General features: G+C 65.1%; 1 protein-coding gene across 1 annotated transcript in view; it reads right to left on the bottom strand.

Annotated features, from left to right (window-relative positions):
• The window catches only part of VOLCADRAFT_92400 (uncharacterized protein), a gene marked incomplete at both ends in the record, with an annotated part of 96,352 nt that overhangs the window by 57,157 nt on the left and 23,888 nt on the right, over window positions 1–15,307 (bottom strand). The window contains 8 exons of the mRNA XM_002951790.1: window positions 191–469; window positions 727–943; window positions 1,409–1,468; window positions 2,126–2,374; window positions 2,816–6,696; window positions 7,138–8,354; window positions 8,592–8,964; window positions 9,355–15,086. Coding sequence (XP_002951836.1) covers window positions 191–469; window positions 727–943; window positions 1,409–1,468; window positions 2,126–2,374; window positions 2,816–6,696; window positions 7,138–8,354; window positions 8,592–8,964; window positions 9,355–15,086 — 12,008 coding nt within the window. The remainder of the gene's footprint in view (window positions 1–190; window positions 470–726; window positions 944–1,408; window positions 1,469–2,125; window positions 2,375–2,815; window positions 6,697–7,137; window positions 8,355–8,591; window positions 8,965–9,354; window positions 15,087–15,307) is intronic.

Genomic DNA, 15,307 nt, shown 5'->3' with positions numbered 1-15,307 from the left:
TCACATACACAAGGTGGCAAGGGGGCTGCATCTCCACCTCAAGGAATCCGCCGGCGACACGCAGATGGTACAGGAAGGGTGAAGAAGCCAAAGCCATGCGCCCCGATGGGGCATACTGCACCACATAGTAGCAAGGGCCGCGCACTAGGTCACTTCCTACTTAGGGTTTAGCTGAACCTGTTGGGCGCACCTGTTGCGCGGGGCCGTTGGGCGCGGTGAGGCTGCTGCTGCGGCCGTCCTGGTTGACGGCGGCGCCCAGCAACACCGCCAGCGGCGGCGGCGGCTGCCCCGGAGCAGCTGCGCCAGATGGCGGTGCAGCTCCGCCACCACCGGCCGCCGCCGCGAGTGACATTAAGCACAGAGCTCCCACCGCCTCAGCTCGGACGTAGCCGTCGGCGGAAGCATCCAGCGTCTTGCACCTGCCTTCAGGCGACAACATGCCAGCACGCTGGAAGTGCAGCGGTGTATCCTGTGGGTAGATCCGGAAGAGGGGTGTTGGGATGGGGTGATTTGGGGTTGGACAGGCGACACGACGCATGGCTATATGGTGTACGGTCTCGTGCCTATCGGTGCCACGAAAAAAGCAGCCTTCTGTAAAGGAGAAGGTCTTAGTAGGGAATCAAGTCCACGTGTGCCGCGGCTTTTCGTGTGGGCCGCCGTCAAAGCATCAAAAACTGCCTCAGGCCCTTTGCTGCTCAAAGGAAGACTCAACCACCAAGGTCTTACCGGGCCTAATGCTAGGTTGACACCTGCCGCAACCGCTGCACCGCAGCCGCCCAAAGCCATGGCCGCCAGCGCCCCGTGCACGGCCACCAGACTGGACGAGCAGGCCGTGTCCACGGTGACGGCGGGGCCACGCAGGCCAAAGGTGTACGACAGCCGGCCGGAGGCGACGGACAGTGCCGAGGCGGTAGCGTTGAAGGCCGTCGCCGCCGGGGCCACCCTGCATGTGCGGCAGCAAGCAGTTGCGGCAATAGCAGCCAAAAGGTGTTCAGTGGGATGCCACATCTTAAAAGCGTTTGCAGAGGTCATCGCTGGTGGCCCTAGCCTGGTGGCCTATCTCCGCCTATACCGGAAGGAAAAACCCTAACCACACATAAAACTCGAAGCAGACATCTTGATGGGCTAGCCAGTGCGGCGCTGTCGTCGTGCATATGGCATCAACAAGGACATATGGAGGCTTTGCACTGGCTGCGGCCCCCACCTATCAAGGGAAGCTGCACCATGGACTCCCCTTTCCTATCGCATCTCACGCTATAGGGGACGCGATAGGGGGGATGCGATAGGGGGGATGCGATACTGGATGCGAGATGCTATTCAACAGTCGGGTTCTAAGAGTCGTCCCTAAGGGTTGTGTTCCTTTCCCTCATGCAGATGCATAGCTTTACTACATGACGCTGGTGCCTACCGCATCGTTAGGGCGCGGTAGTCGTTGGAGGAAACACCCACGTACGCGCCCCACGTGGACCTGAAAGCCGGAAAGAGGGACAGGCGGACAGCAGTGTGCGTCTGCTAGAGTTCGAAGAGGCACCGAGGACAGAACGAGGAAAGGACCCTTTGATTGATCAGCATAGGAGAGAAAAAACACGAATTTTAAGCATATGTGCGCCTAAACATTTCTGAAGAAAAAACATGAAACGACCACCATGTCATTTGTGCCTCAAGTCTATGAGGCACCGGGGCAGGTGACAGGGCCGTAGCAGAGACATGGACACAGGCCCTTAGGGAGATTGCAGCCAGCCCTGTGCCCGTGCATGCCATGCCGCAGGATGTGATACTTGTCCCATGCAGGCCTGCACGGGTTCCCGGCCTCTTAAGCGGATTGACAGACGCCCATACGTCCCACAACACGACGACTTCCATTCCTGCATAAGCCCCGCATCCGCAACAAAAATCTGCACGAACTGCTGACACAGCAGCAGCAGCAGCAGCACCCCGGTCATTTGGGTATTCCCGTGGTAAATCTCCACGCCATCTACTCCATCGGGTTCGGGCTATAGGTCCACCTAAATAGCATGTCATCATTGCAGAAACATATTTCCACGAACTACCCACATGAGGAACCATATCATTACTGTCAGTATTGTTGCGGTCCCTCCAGCTCTTCAACCCCAAACCTGCGCACCTGGGGCCAGCAACGGCAGCTTCGGCAGCAACGGCCGGCGTCGGAGCCAACAGCAGCCCTGGAGGGACACGTGTCAGGGCATCCGCAACGCACTCTAGCAGCAGCCGCTGCTGCGGGTCCATCAGCGCGGCCTCGGCGGGGCTGATGCCAAAGGCAGCGGCATCGAAGGCCTCCGCGCCCGTCAGCAGGGCCGTGAAGGGGACAGGGACCTCACCTCCGAGTAGAGGTGCCAGCGAATCCACGTCCCACCTGTACAAGCACCGTTTCACGTGGAAAACCCAACATGGAAAACCGTGCAAATCGTGGAATGGTAAATCCTTGATGATCTCCTACGCTGGCTGAGGTTCAAGTTCCTTGCACAGCCTCAGGCCATCAGCAGCTATTAAAGTAAACATGTGAAACAAGGTGCATCTGGCATCACCACAAGTGCACTTGCAAGATATGAAGTCCCCTCTTACCGAAGACAACCCAAGCCTTCCGGGTTTTCGTGAAGGTCTCCTTCCAAGTTCCAAGTTCCAAATGTGGGTTCACTGGGTGAGTTCCCCACCTCTTCTTCGGATCTTTGGGTGATGGTCATGCAGCATGCAGCATCCGTCGTTACTTGCCTTGGCAGCACATCCGTGCATATATAGGCCCGCAGGGTGCACCCAGGGTGCACCCACCCACCCACCGACCCATCAACCGGCCCACCTGTTCACTGGTATCCTGCAGACGCCGTCCACCAGGCGGCAAAGATCTCGGCCGCTGACAACACCGCGGAAGCCAGCAGCCTCACCAGGCAGCCTATGCGCCATGCTCACCACAGCGACAGGGCCCAAGCTAATACCGCCCGGCTGAGGCAGCTGCCGCAGCGGTGCAGGCAGTGCAGGTTGCGCCAACACGCCGGCAATGAACCGCGCCCTTGTCGTCGCTTGCTGCGATGCAGCTTCCGCTGCCTGCGGCTCATCAAACAGCTCCGCAAATAAGTCTTCGTCCAAGTCGGAGTTTCGAGGGGGATGTCCAGGTGCCACAGCAAGAGCAGGGATCATCAGAGGAACTGTGACCTGCACGCGGCTCGCGATGAAGCTTGCGATGGCAGCTGGGGTGGGGTAATCGAAGATCAGCGTACCCGGCAGCTGCAGCCCCAGTCGACCCTCCAGCGCGTTTCTCAGCTCCACTGCCCCTAAGCTGTCAAGGCCCGAGCTCATCAACGGCGCATCGGGGGCGACAGAGGAACCCACCACTCCACGCACGGCCTCCTGAACCTCGGCGAGCACATGCGCGAGCGATGCAGCCGCACCAGCTGCACCCGGCCCCCTATGATCCGCTGCTGCTGCTGGTGTGGTTCTCGGGGCGAACGTCGAAGCAGATACAGCAGCTGGGGCTGCAAGCTGCGCGCGACTCGCTACATATCCGGAAATTGCAGCCGGGGTGGGGTAGTCAAACACCAGCGTACTGGGCAACTGAACACCCAGTCGACCCTCCAGCGCGTTTCTCAGCTCCACTGCCCCTAAGCTGTCCAGGCCCGAGCTCATCAGCGGCGCATCGGGAGCAACAGAGGAACCCACCACTCCACGCACGGCCTCCTGAACCTCGGCGAGCACATGCGCGAGCGATGCAGCCGCCGTTGCCGTTGCTGTGGCCGGCTCCGCCGCGATTGTCGCCTCCTTGGGCTGCGCGAAAGCAAGCCGCGCAGCCGGAGGCGCGGCCGATACGGCCATCTCTCCTGGGACAGATGATGGTGTGACAGGTAAACGTTCTTCCATTGCCGAGAAGAGGCTCGTTGGTTGCCTTCTCTTCTGTTGCTGCAAGAACGTGGGCCAGTTGAAGGGAACCGCCGCCACGACAGGAGGAGGGGCGGTGGCGGGGCCCCTAGCGAAAGCCTCCAGCACGGACGCCAGCGCCGCCAGTCCCTGTTGTGGCTGGATGAGCGACATGCCCATGCGCTCCACACGAGCCGCCGTCTGCGCGTCATGAGCCGCCATGCCGCCACCCGCCCACGCGCCCCACTGCATGCTGACGAAGCTTAGCCCGCGGTCCGACAGCGCGGCGGCGGCAGCGTCCAGTCCGGCGTTGGCGGCGCTGTAGTTGGCCTGGCCGGGTGAGCCCAGCAGTGAAGCCACGGAGGAGAACAGCACGTGCGAGGCACCCGGCTGCTGCGAGACGAGGCCAGCCCAGCGGGACAGCTGAGCCAGCTTGGGAGCAAACACGCGGCGGGCGCTAGCGGCAGTCTGGTTTCGGAGGATTGCGTCGGCCAGGACACCGCCGGCATGCAGCACTGCAAGCACGGGCTTGACAGTGGCTGAGGTCGGTGCGAACACCAGGCTGCAATCTTCGGCGCTGGATACATCGGCTTTGATGACCTCAATGATACCTTGTGAGTGATTCAGAATCCGTGTCAGAGCCGCCTCGGTGGCGCCTCCTTCGGCCCGGCCCGAGCGGCCTAGCAGCTGGATGTGGCCACCGGCATGCTGCCGCGACAGCCAGGATGCCAGGAGCAGACCCAGCGAGCCCAGGCCGCCGCTGATGATCACGCGGCCTGACGGACTGGCCAGAGGCTGCTGCTGCGGATTGAACACCACCACCTTGCCCACGTGCCGCGCCTGCGATATCTGACGAAGCGCCGCAGCGACGTTGCTCAGAGAGTGGGCGGCCTGGGGCAGCGGGCGCAGCTGGCCGCGGCTGACACCCGCAGCCACGCGCATCATGGCGGACTGGACTGCGGTGTCAGGCAGGAAGTCCACGGCCACGAAGGAAGCCGCCACGTCAGGCCGCTCGCTCTGCAGGCGGGGCACGGACACGATGTCGCGCTTGCTGATCTCCACGAAGCGGCCGCCGCGGCGCAGCAGGCTCAGTGTCGCGGACACCAGGCCGGGGCTGGTCAGCGTGTTGAGCGCCACGTCCACAACACCGCCGCGGCCGCTGATGCGCCGCGCCGTCAGCTCCTCCACGAAGCCCAGATCGCGGCTGGTGGACACGTGGCGCACTCCCAGGCCCCGCAGCAGCGCGCGCTTGGACGGGCTGCCGGCGGTGGCCACCACCTCGCCGCCCAGTGCGCCCACCACCTGCAGTGACGCGAGTCCCACACCGCCTGTAGCACCGTGCACCAGCACACGCTCGCCAGGCCGCAGCCCGGCGGCGTCGCCAAAGACCTGGTGCGCCGTGATGAAGACTGTGGGCATGGTGGCCGCCTCCTCGAAGCTCAGGCATCCCGGCATCGCCACCAGCGTGTGCGGGCTGCTGTGCACCAGCGTCCCCAAGCTGCCGGCTGCCAGGCCGAACACGGCCGTGCCGGGCGGCAGCAGCGCCGCATCATCCACACCCGCACCCGCCGCCACCACCACGCCCGCGCAGTCTCCTCCTGGTGCGCCCGGATCTCCCGGGTACATCCCCAGCACGTTGAGCACGTCCCTGAAGTTGACCCCCACGGCCCGCACCCGCAGCGCCACCGTGCCAGCCGGCACCGCACCCTCCTCCCCGGTGGTGGGGCAGGCCAGCGGCTGCGGCACCAAGTTGCCCAGGGCGCCACGAGGCCGGGGAACAAGCTGGAAGTCAATCTCTCCACCTCCTTTCCCGACATCCGAATGTGACAGTATTGGCAATGATACGGCACCGCTGGTGACTCGTGGGCCATGCACGTCCCACAGGCCATCACGGCGGCGTCCCTCTGTGGGATGCCACGACTCAAGGGATGCCACGTTGGCGTTGACGTGAACGTTGGACAACGCGCCAGCGCTAACGGGGAGCCCTCGGAGACCTGCCGCCACCACCTCAGCACACCGCTCCAGGACAGAGAATGAACTGCCGCTTTGCTCCAGTGCCACCGCACGCACGACGCCCCGTGCTGCACCGTCGGCAACCAGTCGTCCCTCCGGCCATACCGCCCCGCTGCCGCTGCTGCCGCTGCTGCCGCTGCTGCCGCTGCTGCCGGAGAGCCTCAATGCGGTTGTTGGCCCTTGCGTGAGCGCCTGCAGAGCGCCCAGCAGCGCCGGGACGACTGCATCCCGCCCGGAGCTGAGCTGCAGGGCTGGCGGCTGCTGTGGCGACAAGACCCGCGTGCTGCTGGCTTCCGGGATCAGCGCAATGTCGGCTGGCTCGCTGACGGCCAGCTTGGCGGTGTAGAGGATGGATCCACCGAAACCAACATGGGCCGATGCTTCGGCTGGTGACGGCACGGCTACTGCAGCGGCGGTGACGTCGGCGGCAGCGGCTTCTGTTCCAGAGGCATGAACACGGAGCTCCTTGGCCAAGAGGCCGGACACGCCACACACGGCGGTCCCGTCGGCCCTGCTTATGCGGTAGTCCACCTTGATCTCCATGGCACTGGCACTGGCTTCTGCGCCGCTGCTGGCGGCGGCGGAGGAGGAGGGCGCCGCGACGGCAGTCACCCACGACGCCTGCTTGTCGGGGTCTGCCAGGCTCGCACCCACACCTGCGGTCGTTTCCGCATTCAGCGGTACACGCAGCAGGCCCACGGCTGCAGGCACACGCAGCACGGCCGCAGCCCCCGCGACGGCCGGCACCGCGCCCACCTGCAAGCTGCAGTCCAGCAGCGCGGGATGCAGCAAGGTGCCGCTGCAGTCGCCTGGGGCCTCCAGGCGGGCAAGGGTGCCGCTGGGCAGCGACAACGGCGGCAATCCGCTACCGTCACGGCTGCTGCTGCTGCTGCTGCTGCAGCTATGGTCTGGCAGCTGCCGGCTGCGGATCAGGGCCAAGAGTGCACACAGCTTCCGTTGCGCCGTGTAGTCTGCTGTTGCCGCCGAAAGGCTGCTGTTGCCATCGAGGGCGAGGCCCCCGGGGGCCACTAGTGTCGCAAGTGCGCGGAAGTGCACCGCGGCAGTAGCAGGAGCGCCGCCGGCATGTACGGCCTCTGACTTGATTGCTACGCGGCCGGCGGCCAGCGAAACACCACAGCGAAGTACCAGGTCGCCGCCACTGCCGCTACTGCCGCCACTGCCGCTACTGCCGCCACTGCCACCCGGTGGTTGCGGCAGCACCAATGGCGCAGGGATGGTCGCATCAGACAAGGCCACCTCCACTTCTGCGCCAACCGCCGTCGACGCCGTCAAGGCCGCCACGGAGCCGGCGGCCATCTCCATGAAGCCCGCGCCCGGAAACACAGACCGACCACGGACACGGTGGTCCCACAGGTACGCCAGCCGCGATGTACGGGTGATACGGCACTCAAAAAACGCCGCTCGGGCGTGCCGTGGAGCAGCTGCAGGAATGTGGACTGCGTGCAGGAGCAGGTTAGCCACGGGCTGCAGCCAGTGGTGTTGCTTGCGCCATAGCATCAGCCGCGGGGCAGCGGCGGCTGCGGCGGAGGAGGAGGCGATGGTGTCCCTGTGGAGAACTGATAAGGAGGCAGAAAACGTTTGTCGGAAGTCGTCCTCGCCTGCAGCAGCAAATCCAGCCTGGGCGACGAGGCCGTCTCCCTCCTTGCCAGCAGCGCGGTCAGCTGACGACAGCAGCACATGGGCGTTGGTGCCTTGGAACGCAAAGGCGCTCACTCCGATGCAGCTCAGCTCAGAATCAGCTGGGATGAGCCCAGGATGAGGCAGCCCGTAGCCGCCCGGTGCCGCAGCGGGCGCGCCTCCCTCCGGCCCGCGAGCTGAGGAAAGCGGCTGTAGCTGCCGGGGCAGCGACCAAGCGTCAGGCGAGGATGTCTGCGCAATTGCTACGGCGACGTGCTCGTTCAGGTTGCGTAGGTGCATAATGGGCAGCACAGACCCGTGGGTCGCGACGTGTACAGCCTGAGTGATGCCCACCACACCGGCTCCCGGCTCTGCATGACCATAGGACGATTTGGAGGAGAGAAATGGAACCGGCAGCCGCTGAGAGGCGCCTGAAGCGCTGGCCGCCGTGCTCTTTGTTGAAGGGGCAGCTGGGGCATCGAGGACCGCCAGGGCAGCCCCCACCTCGATGGGGTCGCCCAGCGGTGTACCGGTACCGTGCATGGACAGGGCAGCCACAGCGGCAGCGGAAAGCCTCGCTTCCGCCAGCGCTGCCCGCACCACCGCCTGCTGCGCGGGGCCGTTGGGTGCGGTGAGGCTGCTGCTGCGGCCGTCCTGGTTGACGGCGGCGCCCAGCAACACCGCCAGCGGCGGCGGGCGTGAAGTAGCATGCGGTGTGGAAGAGCTGGTGCTGGTGTACATAGGCGTCAGGCAGAGGGCGCCGATAGCCTCTGAGCGCGTGTAGCCGTCCGCGTCGGCATCCAGCGTCTTGCAGCGGCCTTCGAGGGACAGCATTCCTGCAGCAGCATTGTCGGGGACCGTAAAGCCGGAGACCGTACGGGCATCGTGAATTACGGCTGAGTAACGATGCGCACAATTGCAAGAAACCTGAAACTGAATAAGTGGGACATCTCATTGTGACAGGTGACACGTATATATAATTTACTTATACGTATTGATATTATGGAAATAGGTGTAGTATAAAACAAGTACGTTGTATGTATGTAAACAACATCTTCCAGGCGCATCCGCACCTGCTTTCTGGAACATGGCCGGTGTATCTGGGATGAGCATGAGATTGGCACCTGCCGCAACCGCTGCACCGCAGCCGCCCAAGGCCATGGCTGCCAGCGCCCCGTGCACCGCCACCAGACTGGACGAGCATGCCGTGTCCACGGTGACGGCGGGGCCACGCAGGCCAAAGGTGTACGACAGCCGGCCGGAGACGACGGACAGTGACAGGCTGCCAGTGGCGGTATAGGCAGTCGGTTGGCGGTTGTAACGGGCGATCAGTTTGTTGTAGTCCAGTGCAGAGGTACCGACGTATACACCCCAACGGTCACGTGATACGCCGTACAGCTCCAGCAAGCCGTTGTCAGGAGGATCGCCACTTGCCATGGCGGCATCCTTGCGGGCGGATGGAAGCGGAGAGGCATGACCATCAAAATCGCGCACATCGCGAACCCAGTCCAGTTACGATAGAACAGGTGGGACAGATGGTGGTCCTTTGCAGTGCCATTCGCAGCTCTATTCGCAGCTCTATTCGCAGCTCTATTCGCAGCTCTATTCGCAGCTCTATTCGCAGCTCTATTCGCAGCTCTATTTGCAGTGCTAACGCGATTCTTTTATTAGCAGATTTGATTAAGCTGCTTTTTACTCTATGGGTTGATAAAGTATCCTTCTACTCATTTATTCGGAACAAGCCTTCCCAAGTTAGGCCTGCATGCAGCTTTGGACAGGGGTTTCGGACAGGCAACTGTCACTGCATGGCCGCCTTCGTTTCCTTACGTCACCTACCGCCGCAAAGGCCTCAGTGCAAGCCTGCAACAGCAGCCTCTGATGCGGGTCCATCAGCGCTGCCTCGCCGTCGCTCAGCCCGAACGCCGCCGCGTCGAAGGCACTGACCGCAGCCATAAACCCGCCGAAACGAACCGGAGCCCCATCAAACAGCGCCGCGTGCGCGTCGACGTCGTACCGACTGTACGGCACTGCGCTAATGGCATCGGCTCCGGTGGCGTGCGCAGCGGTGGCTGCTCCTGAATGCGCAGCAGCTGGCAATTCGAACGACATGCTGACGATGGCGGCGCTCAGGGACCTGCTGCCCTGCACCGCCCACGGCGCCGTGCCAGCAGGAACGACCGCCTCAGAAATAGAAGCTGCTGCGGCTAGAGGGGCTGGGGTAGCTGCTGTCGCTGCAGCAGATTGCGCAACCCGCGACGCGATCAGCGCAGCGATGGCGGCCGCTGTCGGGTAGTCGATGGCCAGCGTGGGCGGCAGCGCCACCCGGAAGGCCGCCTGCAGCTGGTTTCGGAGCTCCACCGCCGCAAGGCTGTCTAGCCCGGCTGCCATGAGGGGCACGTCAGCCTCAAGCCCCCCAGGGGCCCCAGCGCCGCCACCGCCGCCGCCGCCGCCGCCCAGTACATCTGCAGTGATCTGCAGTACGGTGCGTGTGATATCACCTTGGGGTACCGGCTCATCCACATAGGCCATATCAGCAGCGGAAAGCGAAGGAGTCAGTGCCGCGGCGGCGGCACCGCCGCCGGCAGCGGCAAGCCGGCGCGGCAACCTGGCAGCAATCATGTCCGCCATGGCAGCCGGGGTGGGGTAGTCAAACACCAGCGTACTGGGCAACTGAACACCCAGTCGACCCTCCAGCGCGTTCCTCAGCTCCACTGCCCCTAAGCTGTCCAGGCCCGAGCTCATCAGCGGCGCATCGGGGGCAACAGAGGAACCCACCACACCGCTGACGGTGTCCAAGACCTCCGTTAGCACATGCGCGCGCTGCACGGCTGCCGCTGTGTTGCCCAGTTCTTGGGTTGCATGGGCGCGTGGCTGCTCAAGGCGGCTGGACGCCATAGCAGCGGGGGAGGGGGAGGGGGCGGTACCGCCGCTCTGCCCTGACGCCAGCTTGCCGGCGAAGTGCTGGAACATGAACGGTACGACGCCGCTGCGCCGGCGGGTAGCGACCTCCAGGAAGCGCCGCCAGGTGAACGGCACCACGGGTACCACTGCGTGTACCGCTGAGAAGGCTTCGCGAGAGCCTACTACCCCGCGAGAAGGCACTGGGGCGCTGGCTAGCAACCGCTCAAGCGCCTCTAGACCCTGCCGCGGCTGCAGCATCCCCATGCCCAACCGCTCCACCTTGCGTGCGACTGCTGCGGTAGCGGCCATGCCTGCGCCCGCCCAGGCGCCCCACTGGATGGCCGTGGCGCTCACGCCGGCGGCGCGGCTGGTGTCGGCTAGCGCGTCAAGGGCGCCGTTGGCGGCGCTGTAGCTGGCCTGGCCCGCGGAGCCCAGCAGCGAAGCAACGGAGGAGAAGAACACGTGGGTAGCGACTGGTAATGCACCGCAGAGGCGGCGCAGGATAGCGGCGCTGCTGCACTTCGCCGCCGATACGGTGCGAATGCCGGGCGCGTTCTGGCGCTCGAGTACGGCATCTGCAAGCATGCCGCCGGCATGGAAGACAGCTAGCAAGGGCCGCCGTCGGTTAGTCCACAAGGCCACATCGTCAGGCTCGCCGCCGTTGACCAGTCCCATCAGCAACGTTTGGTCTGCAGTTGCGGTTGCGTCCACAGCGCTGATCTCAATGAGCGACCCGTGGGTCTGGACCATGGTCGCGAGCTGCTCGCTGGCGGCTGGACTGCTTGGACGGCCGGTGCGACTTGTCAAGTGGACGTGCCGCAGACCTTGGCCTAACAGCCACCTTGCTGTGAGCAGTCCGAGGGTGCCGAGGCCTCCGATAATGATCACGGAACCCTCTCTGGGCGGTGTGGGAGAGAATGAGTCCAGGGGTGGTGCCGACACCACCACCTTGCCCACATGCCGCGCCTGCGACATCTGACGAAGCGCCGCAGCGACGTTGCTCAGAGAGTGGGCGGCCTGGGGCAGCGGGCGCAGCTGGCCGCGGCTGACACCCGCAGCCACGCGCATCATGGCGGACTGGACTGCGGTGTCAGGCAGGAAGTCCACGGCCACGAAGGAAGCCGCCACGTCAGGCCGCTCGCTCTGCAGGCGGGGCACGGACACGATGTCGCGCTTGCTGATCTCCACGAAGCGGCCGCCGCGGCGCAGCAGGCTCAGTGTCGCGGACACCAGGCCGGGGCTGGTCAGCGTGTTGAGCGCCACGTCCACAACACCACCGCGGCCGCTGATGCACCGCGCCGTCAGCTCCTCCACGAAGCCCAGGTCGCGGCTGGTGGACACGTGGCGCACCCCCAGGCCCCGCAGCAGCGCGCGCTTGGACGGGCTGCCGGCGGTGGCCACCACCTCGCCGCTCAGTGCGCCCACCACCTGCAGTGATGCGAGTCCCACACCGCCTGTAGCACCGTGCACCAGCACACGCTCGCCAGGCCGCAGCCCGGCGGCGTCGCCAAAGACCTGGTGCGCCGTGATGAAGACTGTGGGCATGGTGGCCGCCTCCTCGAAGCTCAGGCATCCCGGCATCGCCACCAGCGTGTGCGGGCTGCTGTGCACCAGCGTCCCCAAGCTGCCGGCTGCCAGGCCGAACACGGCCGTGCCGGGCGGCAGCAGCGCCGCATCATCCACACCCGCACCCGCCGCCACCACCACGCCCGCGCAGTCTCCTCCTGGTGCGCCCGGATCTCCCGGGTACATCCCCAGCACGTTGAGCACGTCCCTGAAGTTGACCCCCACGGCCCGCACCCGCAGCGCCACCGTGCCAGCCGGCACCGCACCCTCCTCCCCGGTGGTGGGGCAGGCCAGCGGCTGCGGCACCAAGTTGCCCAGGGCGCCACGAGGCCGGGGAACAAGCTGGAAGTTCCCGATCACTGACCCTCCCTCCCTGGCCTCCGACTGAATGGGCATCATGACGTCACGCAGCAGCACGCCGCCTGTCTCGACTGTGCCGTACGCATCTTCATACGGCGTCACGGCCCTTGCCTCGATCGTCAGCGTCCTGCTTGAAGAAAAAGACGAAGAAGCAGCTTTACCAGCTGCCTGTTCTACCCCTAACGCGCCATGGAGCGCCCGGGCGGCGCAGAGGACACCGGTTTCAGCTTCTACGGTCCGGAGCAGGGCCGCAGTCGCTCCGCCGGCCATGGCAATAGCCGCCGCGGCGGCAGCAGCAGAGTACTCCTGCGCTCGTGCGGAAGCTGCCAAGTTAATGCCAGCGACACCCGCCCCCACGGCTTGCTGCGCCAGCCCGATGGCCACAAGTGCCTGGGCCTCTGGTGAAGGCGCCGCGCCAAGATGCAGCAGCTCCTGGGCGGCCCCAGGTGCGGTGGAGCAGCTATTCATTTCGAAAGGCTCTGACGCCGTCTGGACAATCTGGTACATCACCTCCCGCTCCACATCCGTAGCCTGACCTGCCACGACGGTCGCTGTCAGGGGAAACTGGCCGGCGGCGCTGACGGCGGCAGGGAGCTTAGGGCCTAGCGGCGCGCCAACGGTGGCGGAATGGGTGCTGGGGATGTCGGCAGATGCGAAAAGTGCCGCTGCAGTTGCCCTTCGCGCCTCCAAGCCCTGCAAGGCTGCAACATGGCTACCATGAACCGCGTGTTCGGATGCGATGCGGAAGTCAGTGATTGCTCGCTTGGAGCTGGCACCGGGCCGCAGCACTGCGGTGGCATGCAGGGAGTGCCCTTCCGGCATCATAGTGCCAGCGGCGACGGCGGCGGCGGCGGCGGCGGCGCTATCGCTGATCCCGTTTTTGCTCTTACGCTGCTGCAGCTGAGGCAGCGGTGGTTGGGGTGGCGGCGGCGTATAGCATTCCAGGGAAGCCGGCACGCGAAGGCTGCTGTCACACCCTCCTTCGAGGGCCGCCACAGCGCCCAGCTGTAGAACACAGTCCAGTTGGGCCGGTGGCAGCCGGCCTGCCGTTGCGGCATCGCCGCCTTCCGAGCCTTGCACGACGACGGCGGCACATACGGCTGGCAACGGCGGCGGCGGCGGCGGCGGCTGGCGCCGCGACTGGCGGGCGCCTGCCGCGAATATGAGCAGCAGACTCGCCAGGGCGATGAGGCGAGGCGATTTCTCGTCCATATCTGCCGCCCTCCCGGACGCACCGCTGCCTGACGCCCGCGCGAGACCTTGCCAGTCGTCATCAGTGTCGCTCGGGTGCGTCGTTTCCGAGACGTCCGCACGACGCGTGTGGACGACCTGCACCGTGGCTGTGAGGTGCGTGCGCTGCGGCGTGTGCTGCGAAGCGGCCGTCACGGAATGCTGCTTCTGCTGCGGATTATGATGACGCTGCTCGACGCTGCTGAACACGGCCACAGAGCCGCGGCTGAGATCGATCTGGCAGCCCAGCACCACGCCGGCAACCCGGGCATCGGCGGCGCTGCTGCTGCCGCTCACCTTCCCCAGGTCCCCTAGGTCCGGCAGCACGCACGGTGCAGGCACAGACACGGCACACAGAGCGACTCGGGACTCGGGATAACTTCCACCAGCAGACTGGCCTGCAGCAGCAGCGCCGCCGCCAGCCCGCTTGTACTGATGCTGGGGCTGAAGAAGCAGAGAGGCGGCGCAACCACGCGCCATCTCCAAAAAGGCAGCCGCGGGAACGAGCGCCTTACCAGCGACCCTGTGGTCCCAGAGGTCGGCGTGGCGCGTGGCCGTGAGCTCCGTCTCGAAGACGGTCAGGCGGGAGCTGACGGAGGGAAGCAGGGAATTTAGCACCATGCCGACCCATGGGTCAGGCCTGGGATGTACCCACGTCCGGCGGCGCTGCCAGTACGGTCCTGTCAGGCTAGATGTGTCGGTGAGGGCAGCGGCGGCGGTGTCGGCGGAGGTCACTGTACCGCGCGATGACAGCAGTACGTGCGCGTTGGTGCCTTGGAACGCGAAGGCGCTGACGCCGCAGATGGCGGCCATTTCATCCACGCCTGACGCAGCGGGCGATGGCGACGGCGGCGAGGGTAGCGGTTGTGGACCTCGCGGCATGTTGGCCACCGGCAAGGTGACGGCAGCGGCCGCCTCCAGCGCCGCAACCACATGGGCATTGGGAGCACGGAGGTGCAGGATGGGTGCTACTGCGCGACTCAGGAGCTGCTGTACGGCAAAACACAAACCGGATATGCCTGCCGCGGGCTCCGCATGGCCCAGCATGCTCTTGGCTGCCAGCAGCTGTAGTGCCCTCACGGCATCGCCGCCGGCGCCGTCGGGGGACGTGACAGGGAAGCGATCGTACGGCAACGCTGACTTAGTCGCCAGGACTTCCAAGGCTGCGCCCACCTCGATGGGGTCACCCAGCGGCGTGCCGGTGCCGTGCATCTGTAACGCCGTCACGGCGGCCGGCGCGACATCGGCGGCGTGAAGCACGGCACGAATAAGGCCCTGTTGCGCGGGGCCGTTGGGCGCGGTGAGGCTGCTGCTGCGGCCGTCCTGGTTGACGGCGGCGCCCAGCAACACCGCCAGCGGCGGCGGCGGCGGCTGCCCAGCACGGGCACCGCCGGCGGCGTGCTCTGCGTTAGAGAGCGCCTGCAGCAGCATCATGCCGGCGGCCTCTGCGCGCACGTAGCCGTCAGCGGCGGCGTCCAATGCCTTGCAGCGGCCGTCCTGCGCCAGCATGCCTGCAGAGGATACAGAGGAGCAGAAATGCAAAATCATCATCACAGCCACCGCAGTAAGGTTTGCTGTAGATGTGCCATGTATGTCACAATTACATTTGCAAGGATACGTCCGGGATGATGATAAGCAGCAGACTGCCATTTTGTAAACATACATTGCGGGCGGCTGGCAGAGGTTAAGTTCAAATCCGCCTGCCGGCCCCTCGGGTGTTTGAGGAGTGTTG

The sequence above is a fragment of the Volvox carteri genome (assembly GCF_000143455.1).
Source record: "Volvox carteri f. nagariensis unplaced genomic scaffold VOLCAscaffold_26, whole genome shotgun sequence".
Taxonomy (NCBI): Eukaryota; Viridiplantae; Chlorophyta; class Chlorophyceae; order Chlamydomonadales; family Volvocaceae; genus Volvox; species Volvox carteri.
This window is presented reverse-complemented; position numbering and strand designations above follow the sequence as displayed.